Raw genomic sequence first — 16,243 nt, forward strand, 5'->3', positions numbered from 1 at the left:
TCTTGGTCACAACCTTCCTCCCCCCTCCCTTCCTCCGTTAACATCTACCCCTCTTCTTCCTTATCGTTGTCTTTGTCGTCTTTCTCTCTCTCTCTTTTGCTCTCTGGCTCTCTCGCTCTCTCACCTGCACGTTTCGCTTCGGATCCTCTCCTCCACCTCTCTCTAACCCGTCTTTTCTTCCCTCCCGCGACGTCAATTCCTCCCTTCCTTCCTCCTACCCTCTTAGCCAGCTTTGTTTTTCCGCCTCGCGAATTTCAAGTGTTTTGTGACAATTCGCGCGCGGTTAGATATTCGTCGACCGATATACAGAGTGCAACGATCGAGTTGCCAACGATTGAATCAAGCATCGGTCAGTGTAATTGTAATATAAATATAATAGCGGTTTTGATTCGCAAAATTAAGACATTTGTCGTGATGTTATTTATGATTATTTATTTATTTATTACTTCGAATGATATCTGACTATCTGTCTACAATAAGACAATTGATGAGAGGCGAAATTATTTTCATAGAAACCTTTTCCGTGATAGTTTCCTAGTGGGCCTATATTATGTTCCTGTGACACGCGAATTGGGAATTAGCGTGTTTCTGACAGCAATATCGTGTATGTTTTTAGGCAATCGTGAATCTTTTTCCGAATTGGTGTACTGTCGCTACGTGATGAAACGATATCAATCTTCTTCAATCATGATGACGCGAAGGTTGTTTCGATTGGAAAACCGACTTTCGAAAACTTTCCGATCGTTGAAAAAATTGTGAATGTCTATGGTAGAACAACAACTGACAATGAAAAATGAGAGTGCTTTTATCAAATGATTTTCCGAACGGTAACATAATAGATCCTCCGATGTCGTGGCAATCAATTCGCACTAATTTTTTAATGAAGTCGTATTTTAAATATTTGAATATTTTATACACTTGAATATTTTAAATATTCAAATACACAAATATATTGATTATTTAAATATTTGAATATTTTTTATATTTAAATAACTTTCAAATTTAAATTCAAAGTCTCAAAATTAAACATAAAATAAAAGTCGAAAACTACTCAATAATCTATTCTTATTTATTATTCTTAATACTTGTTTTCTTAATAAATAATTATTAAGTTTAAAAATATTATAAATTACGGTATAATATAATATTAAACGTCATTTATTGCGTGTTCTTGTAATACCAGACGTGTCATAAGAAAATTTCAGAAAAGATTCTTAAAATACCCAAAGATTGAATTAAGAAATTGATAAATCAGAGAAACTGAGGAACGTAAACATTCAATTTTATTTTAAGAAAAGAGAAAATATTCAGAGATTTCTAATAAGAAATATCGTTTTGTTGACCAAGAATGCATTCTTTACCGAACATTTCGTATAACGCAAAAAGACAGTGTTCCTCCATTTCATAATATCAGATCATTTTTACTGGACTTATCGTATCGCGAGAAAACAATTTATTCATTCGAGTCGATTGGGAAGAAGTAATTTTGTCCTTTAGATTGGGCAAATTTTGCCGGCGCGGCGGCGAATTTCGCGGCCTCGCAGACGATCATTTGTCTCGCACATCGCCCGCTCGGTTCCGCGTTCCATCCGCGTCGCAAGTCAGTGCGTTCACCTTACGCTCGCGAGCGGAGATCTCGCGCGTGCGCGCACACGCGAGAGCATTTCTCTGGGAACGCGCGATCGCGCCGAGAGCCACGTGCTCGCGCGATCATCGAACGCGACTGTTGAATCGATCCGTGACGATCGACACCGCACGAAGACGCACTCCTCGTCGAGAAACTAACGTTCGACCTCCCGACATCTCGCGATTCGTCTTTCGCGTGCGTTCCAGCACGGGCTTAGAATATTTCGAAAGTTAAGGCAATTCAGGAGCGATATGAGGAAGGATAACCCGTTAACCCGTCAATCATCCGTTGCTGTTCCTCTAGCAATCGCTAAAGTATATATAGTGAAGCAGATGTTTAAACGATCGTGACAGTTCGATTTCGCTGTTTCCCTCAAGCTCGTTTTACTCATTGCTTTAAAATAAATATCTGTTTTTATCCTGTGGCCACCCGGAGGCTACAATTAAACTGTCTTGGACTTACTCCATGATTTATTTTGACACGACACTTTCTCTCATCTTCGACTCGTCTAATCTGAAACGATTGCGTAAAGATACGTGCTTATGGGATTTCCATTATAATATATATATATATATATATATATATATATATATATATATATATATATATATATATATATATATATTATATTTAACACCCGCGAAATAATAGTAATTTCATCATTTCCCGCAATCGACACCTCGGAACAGCGCGGACTCGCTCCGCTTGCTCGCGCGCTTCACGAAACAATGAGGTATGAATGAAAGTGCAATGAACTTTTGCAATTTCCTCGGCAATTATCTCCCCGCCGCGCCGGTCGTGTGCGACTCGCACTGAAAAGGTGACATGCGAATAACGCTGCACGCTCCGTGAGTTTACCTGCGCGCGAGCGGTCCCTAAACACACTCACCGACGTTCAGACTCTCTTTCGACAAGATTCCCCGATGCACTGGAGTGATTTGGTTCAGAGTATAATCCACGAGGGCGAGACAGGCTCTCAACCGAGTTCTCCCGAAGCCCTTCTCAACACCACCGGACAAGTTTATACACAATCACGAGTTTCTCGCAAAATCTCAGATTCTCGAAACGCCACTTCGAAATCCTGAGGCACGACCACGCGATCACACTGATCGGAGGAGTCACACAGTCACATTCATGAGTATCGCGGTTAAAGAGTATTTGACATCGATAGTATACAATTATTCTCTAAAATATCATCTGGAAAAGATAGATACTATCTTTCACGGGTCTACTCAAAACGTCGCTGTACCTCTCGATAAATAATACGCGACTTCGAGACCACCGGATATCACTCACTGCTTCTACGAGATCGTCGCGATCGGCACGTATCGTAGGACAATCGAGCGCTTTGCTCCCGTTTGAAGGTATCATCGGAAGGGATGGTCCACGTGACGGCGCAACCAAACGGAAGCGGCAGTTCCCGAGGGTGGGTGGAAGGAGACAGAGAGAAGCGCGTACGCAGGCACCCCGTCGTGAAGGGGTGTCCAGGGAATTAGGCTAATTGGTATAAGTACCGATCGGACGGAACGTTTTTCGCGAAAACGTGCGCGATCACGTGCGTGCGCGCGATCCGCGAGCGTGCGGCGCGTCGAGCCCGCTCGTTCTCGCGCGAGTGCCGGGAATGGGCCCTCCGCCGCATGGCCGCATGTTTCCCGTGCTCCGTCTTCCTCGATCGCATGTACTTCTCTCTTTCCCGTTTGATCCCCCTCTCCCCTTCCTACGTTCGCGCCGTCTTTCTCTCCCCTTCGCTCGTTCACGAGCGCACCGCTCCTCACTCTCTCTTTGCTCCTCCCTCCCTCCCTCCCTTAGGACGGCTCCTTCGTCCTCTCCCTGGTACAGCCGAGAGCGCTCACCTGTGAGGTAAGTTAAAGCCGGCGTTCCGTCGTACGTGTTACGACATTGCGCGATGGGGAAGGGATGGAGGAAAGGGTGAAGAAAGAGGAGAAACAAGGAGCGAGAGAAAGAGGAAGAGTGAGCGGGAGGTGTACTTCGGAGAGGCAAGAAGGTGGTTAGAGGTGCGATGAGGGAGAAGGGAAGCGAAGGGGGATACCAGAAGGGTGGACGAGATGGAAAAGAGAAGAGCGGGGGGGGGGACGAGAAGAATTAAGCGAACGGGTCGGAGGTGAGTCCTGAAGATGGAAGGGATTGCAGCGGCGACGGAGGGAACGGCAGGAGGGGGAGGGAGGACGAGATCGGGAGAAGCCGGAGGTGAGCCGTGTCGTGGAGGATCGCGGTCCGTCCGGTAGGGATAAAACGTGGACCGACCGATCTGACGTGGTCGCCGCCGCGCCGCGGCTGCAGTGGGGGGTTAAATCGCGGGACGCGGCAAAGTTAGTAGAGTGGGGATCGCGCGCCGCGCGAGTGGACCAACTGGGTTCGCCAGCAACACGCGGTTCATTGACCGAGAAGTGCCGGGAGAGCCGAACGAACGTATACGAACCAACGGGCTCTCTCTTTCTTTCCTCAGGCCCGCTACTAAAACAGAATTCGCACCGGCACTTTGTCCGCCGGCTCTCTTAGACAAGCACGGCCAAAGGGAGGCGCGACAGATATCCGTCGAGGGTGTCAGCGGCGACAAAAGACGCATTAGCGATCCACGAGGAGAGTTTTAAGAGCCACGATGAGAGGAGAAGGAACGCTGAATTGCCCGAGGCAGCGCTCGATCGCTTAAGTAGCTTCAGTTTGGAAAAGATATTTGCAAGAAAGATTCAATCAGATAAAGAACTTTGACAAGGCTAGCAAAACACTTGGCCGTTTCGCGACAATAGTAATGAACGAATCTCTTAGTCGTAGCAAATGGGATGTTCCAATGTTTGTTTCACCCCATCTTAAAATTCTCAGTTTCAATATTTAATCTTTTAACAAGAACTTTCGGATGCGCCGAAACAATATTACGAATAAATTTCAGGATCTAAATCTCTAAACATACATGACAAAAATACGCTGAAATTTTTAACTTATTAACTCGAATTCGACTCGATCGCACCTTCGACGAAACAATTACGACATCTCGGCGTATAAGAGAAAAAGAAAAAGGAGAGAATTGTTGCCATCTTAGACACATGTTATCCCGCGCGTTCCCAGGATGGCAAGCAGCGCGCTGGTATCGGCGCAGCCGATCGTGAACCGTGGCGGTTCGATGACTTATTTCCACGATCGGCGCAACGACTGCGCGTTTCCTGATCGAGGTGGATCGTGGACCTCAGCGGCGGCGGCGGCGGCGGCGGCGGCGACGGCGACGGCGCGGCGGCGGGACGAGAGGAGACACAGCCGAGCGTTTACGAGAAAGGGATGAAGTCCGGCGTAAGTAACTTCGCGGCGGGACTACCGTCGTCGGTGTGGTCGCGCCAACACGGCGCACACTTGTCAGGAAAGGAGATGCGCGGCTCCGCGGTATAATGAACCTGGGAAACCGGTTGCATTCGCGCGAGCGCGAGCCGTACGTACAGATCGATTCGCTCTCTCTCTGTACTTGTGTGTTACATTATGCGAGCCGCGCGCTGCATTTCCCCTCATCGGAGCTTTCGCGCTGCCGCGGCTGCGGTTTATTCGCGAATACCTATAAACTCCTCCTCGCGCACTCCCTTTGTCTCTTTCGCCCTTTCCCCCCGATTCCTTTTTCATTTTTCCTCTCTCTCTCTCTCTCTCTCTCTCTCTCTCGATTGCGAGCTCTGTCTGATTGGAAAGCTATAAATACTCGTAAAGACTTATTGGCAGACTTGATCTGATTAAAGCGCTAATAGTTGATGAATTGCTTAGTATTAAGAAGCTATATTATGTGAAATTGTCATCTTTCAGTTTATTAACAATTCAGGAAGGAAGTATATAAAAAATCAACAATATGAGAGATAATTGATCTCTCAATAAATGTCATATATGCGCATATATAACTATTTCTCCGTCAAATTCTTAGGTAGCAAGATTTTTAGTATCTAATTTTCATTATATTTATATATTTGTTAATCTCAAAATGCGATTCGATAATTCACTATTAATTAAAAATATATCAATATCAAATTTCTTTACTTCTTAAAATATTAATTTAATAGACCTAAGGATATTAATGATAACTAATTTTTAAATTTATAATTTGCGCTTTTTCACGTGCGTTCATACAGATCTAACTGATCTATTGAAGGTGAAAGTTGTGTGATGACATAATCTGTATTGAATCTTGATATAATCGAGACACGGAAAGACTCGTTAATAGTATTCGAGACGAATTTGCTTAATTGCCTGATCGTGAGAATTCTCCAGGAAAATGTAAAATCGGAATAATAACAGAATTAATAGCTTGCGATCGAGCGATCTCCAATGCATCGATCTCTTGATAAAGGAACATAACAGTATAACAGTTCGATCACGGTACGGTGACAGCTTAACGCCTCCTCATTCAGCGAATACTGTTATAAGTTTATGCTCATAATTATAGAGCGCTGGGTCTTACGCAATGTGATAATAATATATCGCTATCTCTCCGCGACCTACATAAAAAAATATTCTTATATAGCGTAAATGCGTCCTTAACCCTTTCGTTGCTGAAAAAACGTGATTTAATGTATGCAATTACATTCATAACGGTAACAAAAGTTATGCAGACTAAATCTGGAAAACGGGAATCTACATCTTTTCCAGCATTTTTCCATCAGAGTTTCGCTAAGATCAATCAATTGCATTCCTATTCCTCCACTTTTGTTGTGTATAATACGTGATTTGATAAATTATTATCTTAAATCATTATACTCTTAAGGTGTTCTTTACATTAACACGCGCGACAGATAAATACTGTACAAGTAAGTACGTAAATACGCCACGAGGGACTACCTGCCATTTCTGATTTACCCGCAAATACCGAGAGACACATTTGCCTTCCGATGAACGATGGTCAGCGACGAATGAGGGTGCCTAATTGGCTATCAACCGGATAATTTCACGGGGACTCCAGAAATTCTCCCCCGGCAGCCAATTGCCCATTAAGGCGCCGTCCACCGGTGACCGAAAGACCAATATCTTGGTCTTGGGGATACGCTTCGGATTCTCAACGCTTGTGGAGGACAAGAGGGTGCGGGGTAAAAAGCAATGAGAGGGGTAGGAATTATCTTCAATTAAAGCGGAGCGCGCGAAGGGAACTTCCGGTCGTCGAGATCTTCCGACTAGCAGTAAACCGTTCCGGCGCGATAGAACCCGTGGGAGGGAGCGAGGCAGGGGGTGCGCAGCGCGGTAAGGGGGCTGTAGCAGGCAGGGGTGGCGGGCTGGATTCGCGCGACGAGAAGCAGCGGGGGCTGGAACACGAGGGGTAGGGGTCTGAAGAAAACACATAATAGGGTGGGGCGCTTTGCTGCCGCTTTTGAATCGATCCAACGCCAGCTACAGCTGGAACCTCATCCCACCGTGGTGAGGCAGCGGTGCTCATTCTCTCTCTCTCCCTTTTCTCTCCCGCCGCCCTGTTATTGTCAGGCGAGAACTCGGTACATTGTGTACGAAATGTCCATGCGAGAACCTCCTAACTCTCCCAATGACGGATTCTCGAGACAATTCGGCAAGGTAAAGTTTTTCATCGATGAAAACGTCGCGATCGTGGGACGTCGTCGATTGTGCCGCAATTTTCGACATTACGTTCGCTTGGTAGGCAACCCTCGAGTGAGATTTTCCGGGTTGGACTGGGAATTACTCGAAAAATAAAATGTTGACTCTATCTATTTGCACTTCTAAAAATTCTCTTAGCTATCTTTCACGTAAAATATCTCTATGAGAATTAGAATTTTTTCACGGTTTTATGTCTCGACAATCAATATCGGTGAGATATTTCTTTTATGCTTTTTGTACTGTTTCTACAGATAACCGGTATAGATGCATCCGAAACGTCGAATATAAATAGAATAGGTCTGGTCTGGTAGAAACGCTGGAAATTGCTTTAAATCAGGTTTCGCAGGATCTCTGGGATAAATTCTATGCATGTGTGCGTACATGCAACGCGCGGAATTTGACTAACAATGGATTAGCATGCGATCTTTTAATCCACGGTTGCGTATGAAGGAAACCGGTTTGACATGTATGCACGGTCAAAAGAATTTCTTGCATCTTTTCAATAATCTACGCTTTCTCTAATAAGTATAGCACTATTGAAAAAGTTTATTGCGAAATAAATCGCGCGTCACAGAAACGTGTACAAAACCGAAAACTCATTAAATAACGTATCAAGCACGGATCTGGCTGGACTTTTTTCGCATCGGCTAAAAACGATGCGAGATTTAAAAGGAAGCGTGAAACAAGAAATTAGAAAAAATAAAAATATGGGAAAATAAATCTCATTTGAATAATAAACCTATAAAGGTATACATATTTTACTTGATGTTTTTAGATATATTCATTAGTTTTCTATGAGGTTTCTCTTCTAGTTTTTAATACTCTCTCTTGACACCATAATGTGGCATCAAATTGTTAACCGTCACTTTTATTTTTTTTATCTCCGATGATTTCTCTCTCTTTTATGCAACGCTTTGCGAATTATTTATCACATCGTATATATAATAATAGCCGGCGCGAGAAAAAGTTAACGACGATCTTTAATGTTCTCTCTCGCAGTTTTAACAAAATTATCACACTACCAACGTATGAAACGTTCAACGCAACAATGGGCCAACTTTATAAACAAGCTTGTTTTCAGAACAATGAGATTAAAGTCTTAAATTAAGTTGAATAATTTTTAGTTTCTATAATAATAATATAACTATTGAGACTAAATCACTGAGACTTTTGACATTTAAGCTTTGCACTTTATTTTTAAACAATGCAAATTATTATTATCATTTTTGCAATTCTAGAAACCAAAAGTAGGTCAGATGTAAAAATTTATTTGTTGTACGATTTATTTAAAAAAAAATAGCATGTAGGAAATATTGTATTATTTATATGATTTTTTATATAAGAAATTATTGCTACGAGGCTCATTTTATTTTTCTATTTTTGTAGTTATTTTTCTAGAAATTAAACCACCATGGCATCGAACGTTTCACGTAGATCGTTCATAATTATTCTCATTAGGAACTCACCGTTGTTGTTGCGTAGGATGGAACCGGGACTGGTAGCCTCCAAAGGGCTGCTGGGCTCGTCTGTAGGTTCTTTCTTCACGCTGAAATGAAAACATCTATTATGCATTTAGATGAAAGACGCGGAACGATATTAGTCTGAAAGTAGTTCAAGTTCAGGCGCGGAATTCTTGTACTAGGAAGGACGACAGGAAGCGGCATTACTCGCCGTTCCGTTTGACGTTTATCAGTGTACGGCCCTGGGATGCAATAAAAGGTTGACCCAGTTTTGACTTCGATTCTCACCCGCGAATCCGGCTTTAGGAAAAATTAATCAAGGCAAAAATGTGCGGTAGAGAGTTGGAAAAATTGATGACGCTATGCACGTCCATTTTTTTATGTGAATATTTCGCGACTGGTGCTCGTGGTTAATTACGATATTAACGTAAAATCGAATATTTTCTTCGTTTAGATTGTTTAAAAATCGTCTATATGAGAAATTCGGTATTATAAAATAATGGAAAAATTCAAAATTTACGGTTTATCTGTAGATCCTAAAAATGTTCAAGATATCTAAAATATGCAAAATGCAAAATGTGCTTAATTTAATCTTTTTTCTGTCAAATAACTGCTCAATTTAATTTTCCTTTCTTCTATTCAATAACGAATAATGAAAAAGATACTTATTTTATAATAAATTCAAATTCAATTATATCACGGAGAGAAGAACTTAATTCAATAGAAACACTTGTTGAGAAAGAGACGAAAAACTTTATGTAAATTAGTATTCAAATTAATTGCTCGACACAACCGAAAGATAGTGAATCGATAGCATTTTGTTGTCTCGACAACAATATCGCGACATACTTCCCATGTCGCGGGATTATTTGACACCATGAGCGAAAGAATAACGGACACGGTGTCTGTCACGCCATTCTCGTCGCCGCTATTCCTAGTATCGTCGATAATTATCGCCTTTATGGATGGATAGAACGAAGTGGGTCATCCGAAAATATCCACGTCTAAAGGTGTTCGATCACACGCGCCGGATTTTATTCGTCCTGACAGCGTAATTTCGCGTCCTCGACCGAGCGGGCGCGTGTTTTATAGCCGCGACACACGAGGAAGCATCAAGATATATGTATAGAAATTGTAGGGAATAGGGAATGTGTATTACCTCCAGTATGTGACACGGTAATCTAATTGTCAAGGAAGAATCAATCGCGATCTATCAGATGGCACGGAGTAGGTATTCTGACATTGCAATTACTTAGAAGTAAGATAGTGGATTACGAGAAGAAAAAATATGTACAAACACGAGCGTCTCTTTCGAACTTTCCGAAAGTTTTTCTTGAGTATAGATTTTTTGTCGTGTTCACTTTCTTTCGGGATAAAAGAGTGCTGGGATATTAATAGCTTCTAACAAGTAATTTTTCGCGAATTGTACTCGAAAGATTCAGTGATGACATTGCGAAATTATTGTTATTATTATTTAAGTTATAATATCATATTTATTTAAATTAGATTAATAACAAGCATACGAAACTGTCTTCGGTTCAATTAAGACGGACTTCAATTAGGATTTTAATTTACAATTTATAGCCACGGAGGTACGTTATAAATAGAAAGGCCGAAATAAACGCTTTACGTTCCTCCGATTTTCGTGTTAATAGAAAATGCTAGAGACATATGCCTTTTACAGTATAATTACAAAATAAATCCGCCCAATTTCGCGCTACCACGCGCGCTGAATTAATTAGTATTGATTATTCCATATTATTCAGCTTTTATGTGGTCGGTCGTTTTATTTATTCGAGCAAACACGGTATGAAAAGAAATTGTAAACAATTTTCGCGCAACTGGAACAATTGAACCAGTGAGAACAGAGAAAGGGGACATGTGACATTTTGACCGAAATTGAATTAATGGATCCTTGCTCTACATAGATAGGCAAAATGTTTAAATATAACTTTCAAAATGAAAACTTATACTTTACGGGGGCAAAGTAGCATCTAAAATTTACTGTGAAAAAAAAATTTACATTGCTCATAAAATAGTTTTTTGTTTTTCTCAAATACACATGATTTTGTCACATGTACCCTTTCTGTTCTAACCGACTCAATTATAGTTATTAGGGAGTTTTTGCAATACCGTCTTTCAAATACGGTAAACGTTATCCGAATTGTTCAGATACATTCACTCTGTATCTGAACAATTCTAGATACGGTTACCGTGTCTGAAAGACGGTATTGCAAAAACTCCTTATTGTTAGAATCAACAACTTGACAGATACATATTTATTAATGAGGAATTTCAGATATTTAAAATGTTTCGGATATTTAAGAATATTTTTAAGGTCTACGGATCACGATTGCAAAAATCTCTACTTTTATCGAGACGACTCGCAGTTTCTTCTCGATTGAGAAGTTATCATATGGATCGAATAACGGAGGACGGAAGCTGCCTGTAATCTCGATAAATTCACGTGTCTGCTTTTCCGCATTGTTACAAACGAAGAATCGTTTCCACGCGTCCGCGGGATTCGAAGCTCGACGAAGGGTTGCATCAGTTGCTTTCAGTTACGGAACTCACCGTAAAAGACTCGGTGATCTAATCGCGAAATCCGCGAGCGACGCGGTCCGAATTGAATTTCCTCGGCCTTAAAATTCGCTTTCCCCGAGTTCCGGCGTGGACCGACATAAGATACGGAGACCCTCGTCTTCGAGGTAACCTCGAGAGAGAAAAAGAGAGAGAGAGAGATCGGGTATTCACGGCGGCGCGCCTCGATAGCTCCGTTGTGCTCCGTCACCTGCATTTTTAAATCAACAGAATGGAGAAGGAGCGCGCGGACTAGCGGACGCTGGGGAACGCTGAGGGCCGGGGGTGGCGGTGCACTTAATGCGTGCATTATTAATCGGCGCCCGCGCGTGTATACTCCGATCCCGCGAATACGCGGACCCGTGTATTTCCGCCGTCCAACCACCGTGATATCGCGCTCGTCGCACACACGAAGGCCGTGTGTGCCACCGCCACCGCCGCCGCCGCCGTCGTCGTCGATGCGAGAGCGAAATAATCGGCCCGATTCGGACTCTCTTCGGAGCTACCCTTAACTTGCATTCCAGGGCGAGAGTGTTCGAGACAAATGTACCTGAAATATATTCAAGAACGAAGTAGAAATAACGAAAGTTCTCTCCGCGTGGGAATACTATCGCGAGAGAGAGAAAGATCTAAAAAATTCGAAGGCGAGCGTCTTGGCGGAAAATTTTTCAGCATCAATCTTTATTCGCGCGAGAGACGCGCAATTTGCAACGTATATCTAACGAACTCGTGTTCGCAATCAGGGCTACTTTACCGTGTTAATCCAACGTAACGTTCGCGTAAGTTGCTTAGCGATCGTCCGAACCGGAGGGGAAGGGAAGCGACATGGTCAAATTCGTCGAGAAACGTACGCGGACTCTGGAGGCGGCGCGCGTGTGCGCATGTGCGCGCCGTATAAATTCGGTACTAGTTCAATTTCCAGTTTCCAGCGCTGTACGAGAAACTGAATCTTACGCCGCGAGGGGGGAAGGGCCGTTTTCGCGTGCGGATCGCCGAATCCGAAACCGCCGAAATTACACGAATTATTTCTCTCTCTTTTCCTCTCTTCTTCTCTATCGTTCCAACATGCATGTACACACGTCTATACATGTACATATACACATATATGTGTGTATGTGTGCACTGCAAAATTCTCTCACCTGATGAAAGTGGAGTCCGCGGCGGGGCTGGAAGGTCTCGGCGAGGAGCTCGCGGTGGACGCCGTGTTGGTCTCCTCCACGTCCATCATCGTTCATACCGATGACGGCCACCACCACCAAACACCAGCACCACCACCGCTATGCGATACGCGATAACCCGCGAAAGGGGGGGAGGGGGGGAGCGAGCGAAGGATGGACGGGAGGGTTGATAACGGACGACGAGGAACGGGGCAGCGCGACCGCGACGAGCACGACGATGGCGACGAGCCGCGCGAGGAGGTCGACCGCGACGACGATCAACGAGCGAGGAAGAGAGGGGGGAGGGACCGAGCGTTACCCCGGAGCAGTCCGGTTCCCGCGCGGGTGGAGAGGACGAGGGGGGAGGACGGGGGGCAGAAACCACCGAGTCGAGGGAGCTCGAGAGCCGTGCGACGGGGGGATGATCGGGGGCTGGTTTCACGGCCCGTCGTCCGCGAGCGCGGGCTTACGGGTAACAACTGGCGAAACGGCGCCGCCACCCGCCGTCCCTACCGCCCCCTCGCGACACGGTCGCGGGGCCGCGGGGCGCCGCGATGCCTGGCAAACCTGCGCGGCCTGCGCCCTGCGCCGCCGAGCACCTGTCGCCGTCGCGCAGGCGTCGCGACGCGCCTGCCCCGAGATCCGTGTGATGATCCGTTCCCGAGGCCGAGGTCGCGCCGAGGGAGCGAAACCCTCGGAATGATCCCAATTTTCCCGACAAACTTTCAGCACTTAAACCCGGCTTTTAATATTTAATGTAAAATGTCGATATTTTTGGAGACTATGTTTTATGAAGAATATATGAAAAGAGTGAAAATAGATCCTTTTTAGATAGATAAAATAATAATTACAAGTACGATATTGTAAATATAGACGTAGTATCGATATTTCGTATAGATATCGATATATAGCAATAATATTACTCGACAAAACTACCCCTTGCAGATATCGCGTTACTTTCAAACGCTTGAATAAATAATCCCAGAATTAACAGTTTTTTTCTTTTTTCTATACAAATTTAATATTTATGATTGTATACATGAGTGTGTAGACAATTATAATTATTACGTTACTTTTGGTATTTCCTATACATCTTATCCGCATCGTAATTGAAATAGTCTTTACTTATTCTTAATCCCCTATCTTCCCCGAATGATGAAATCTTGCAAAAGTTTCTCCCACCAACAGTGGAAATACCAAAGTAGCGTCAGCGCACACCTGAGACAGAAGCAGCGATGTCACTTGATAATTCGACTATAATTGTAATTAAGGAGCTTATTCTGTAAACGTTAATTAACATCATTACGTGCTTTGCGCAGATATAATGTGTACCGTAGAAAAGCTGCGCGAAGCACGTAACGATATCTCGTTAACGTTTACAGAATAAACCACTAAATTGAAAATCAACGGCAGTAACCGCGGTTACCTTAACAGGATCGGCGTCCTTTCGAATTTTTCCCCAAGAAATCGCTTCCTCGGGCCGGGCGCCGCTGTCGCTGCCGTCAAAGTCCGAAGAGGTGTTGATGAAAACGGCGTAGTCCGCGCCGTTCCTCTGAAATAAAGTACCGTTACCGTCGCGCGACTGCAAACACGTCAGGACAACATGCCAAATAGAGTTACCGTCTCACCATGAGATTAGCATTGCAGATGTGATGCTTCACCACTCCACCTCCGACAATTATCATACCGCTGTTCACCGCTTTCATAGCTATCCTGTTTAATCTCTTGACATCTGTGGAAGATTGAAGATTCATCGATTCGTACGCGTTATATGTAGACAAGTGAATGTTACGTCGGATACGTTAAAACCAACCCGCGACAATGTCAAGGACGAGTCCTGGATTTTTGAACGAATGGAAGAACATCATATCCCCGAGACTACCGTCGGTCAATGCCGGGCAAAACACCGGGATTTTATTTTTCGCGGCCCAATAGTAGATTGAATCTTCATGATTGATCTCCTCGCCGAGTCTAGCTATCATTTTAGACGGGGTCCATGAAGTGCCCTGAAAAGTAATTCAATCGTAGGAATAAAAAACGCACGCCGTACCGCGTCTAATTCACAATCACAGGGTCTGTTCTCTATTGCTGAACTAGTGTACACTCTCTGTACTTAAAATAAAATAGATATATGCAATTTGGCAAAAGCGAGAAGGGAAGTTCTAATGCAATCCAGTGCAGCAATAAAAAACAGACCTGTAATTACAACGACGACCTTACCTTCGCCTTTTGTTCAGCCAGCATCGCGTCTAACTTCGGCATTAGCCAATCCTCGAACAGACAATAATTATCATTCGGTACCAATAAATTTCCCGTTCTATTAAGTCCATTTTCCCTGAGCTTTCTATCGTCCAAGTAGAAGCTGCCAACATACGTGGGCGCCAAACATTTTATGAAATCCTCTTCCACTCCACCAGCTGTGGTAACGAGACAATCTACCTGCAGAACGTCTGTCTAAAGTCGCACAGTACAATAAGATATCTATTAAATAAAACCGTTAAACGTATCCTACCAGTTTATGTTGTACAAGAAATCTTATGACATCCCTGATGCCACTGGACACCATATTCGACGTATAGCCCAGAAATATTGTACAGTGGTATTTCCTTTTTATAAATTCATCCTCTTCCGACTCATCCAGTTGATCTTCCATGAGAAGTATGCTCCTTTGGCGCAGCATTCGATTCACTTCTTCGATCGCTCGTCCAAAATTTGTGGCTTGGAATCCACAACTTGCCATGGTCGCGAACAGTTCGTGATAGTTGATCCCCTTATTAAAATCATAACCTAAACATACAATTTTCTTATTATTATCTATACTTTTTACGACAATAGTAACGGTAATGACGAGTATTAATGGAAAGTGGATACCTTTTACTGGATTTGTATAAGGCGACAAAGAACTGGTGGAAACCAAGACGGCATTCTTTGCCAACTCTTGCTCTTGTAAATCCTGCTTTCTTTCTGCGTCACTCATAACAATATTTCTAGTAATCTTAAAAGAGACAAATAATAAATTAATCACAGTATAAGAAATTGCTGCGTGTATGTGTGTTGGTCATATCATTAATGATTAAGTATTAATAAAATATATTCTCTATGTGACATCTACCAAATCATGGTATAACCGGCAAACTGTGATTCTTCATAAGAAGTTAGTAAAAAGTACAGAAAAAATTTTAAATCAAGCAGTAGCTTTCGAGAAAAATAATATATGAGCGATACGCGTGTATTTAACTACACGTTGTCATTAATTTATCTTAACACAAGATTTGATCCTAACCTGTCAAAATAACCTGCGTTTCTTGGGACGCTTTTGCTAGGCCGTACAGTAGCGCCACACATCCACTTTCAGGAATTGGAACTACGAGTCACATCCACTTTTCAATACTGTCGATGAATTTGGTTCATGTCCGTGCTATCAGAGAGAGATATTTCTTTTATTATTTTTATGCGTGTCGCATAAACAACATGCACAATCACGCATCTTTGTATTTTCGCGGTCGGGGTTTCGCGGTCAATTTTTATCGAAAAATTTTCCGATTAATTTTTTAATTCTGTCCGCATTATAAATTTCAATTTTTTGCGAGATATAATTAAGATATTCATATAACGCGAAGTAAAATTTTTTAATGTAGATACTTGATTACAATTCCAAATTTAAAAAACGGTTATTCAATATTCTCAAGTAGATAACAGAATTAGTGATAGAAATATTATTTAATGTTTAATTGAATTGTTGTACAGTTAGTTTTATGACTTAATATACATATATTGTTTTAATTATTTTCTCGTTGTTTTTGATACAATCGATGCTCGCGTGTAAATCGAAT

The 16,243-nt window shown here is 42.9% G+C and overlaps 2 protein-coding genes across 5 annotated transcripts in view; both read right to left on the reverse strand.

Moving 5' to 3' along the window:
* The window catches only part of Eip78c (Ecdysone-induced protein 78C), a 71,524-nt gene extending 58,523 nt beyond the window's left edge, over window positions 1–13,001 (reverse strand). The window contains exons 1-2 of one of the 3 annotated variants that reach the window (XM_071771835.1): window positions 12,393–13,001; window positions 8,680–8,759 (exon numbers count right to left, since the gene is read on the reverse strand). In XM_071771835.1, the coding sequence (XP_071627936.1) occupies window positions 8,680–8,759; window positions 12,393–12,481 (169 nt within the window). In that variant the 5' untranslated portion in view covers window positions 12,482–13,001. Of the gene's footprint in view, window positions 1–8,679; window positions 8,765–12,392 lie in introns of those variants that run through there. The other 2 variants (XM_071771832.1, XM_071771834.1) reach the window with 2 other exon arrangements.
* A 403-nt stretch (window positions 13,002–13,404) lies between these two features.
* Window positions 13,405–15,823, reverse strand: Dhps (Deoxyhypusine synthase). Of its 2 annotated transcripts, none has more exons than XM_071771837.1 (8): window positions 15,694–15,823; window positions 15,282–15,405; window positions 14,923–15,197; window positions 14,631–14,849; window positions 14,224–14,416; window positions 14,039–14,142; window positions 13,837–13,962; window positions 13,405–13,628 (listed from the first exon to the last, which is right to left on the reverse strand). In XM_071771837.1, exons 2-8 carry the CDS (start codon window positions 15,385–15,387, stop codon window positions 13,542–13,544), a joined length of 1,110 nt encoding a protein of 369 aa, XP_071627938.1. In that variant the 5' UTR covers window positions 15,388–15,405; window positions 15,694–15,823; the 3' UTR covers window positions 13,405–13,541. The 2 variants fall into 2 exon arrangements, with proteins under 2 accessions (XP_071627938.1, XP_071627937.1); XM_071771836.1 differs by lacking the exon at window positions 15,694–15,823 and adding an exon at window positions 15,523–15,687.
* Between the last annotated feature and the right edge of the window lie 420 nt (window positions 15,824–16,243).

Source organism: Temnothorax longispinosus, chromosome 2, assembly GCF_030848805.1.
Source record: "Temnothorax longispinosus isolate EJ_2023e chromosome 2, Tlon_JGU_v1, whole genome shotgun sequence".
Classification (NCBI taxonomy): domain Eukaryota; kingdom Metazoa; phylum Arthropoda; class Insecta; order Hymenoptera; family Formicidae; genus Temnothorax; species Temnothorax longispinosus.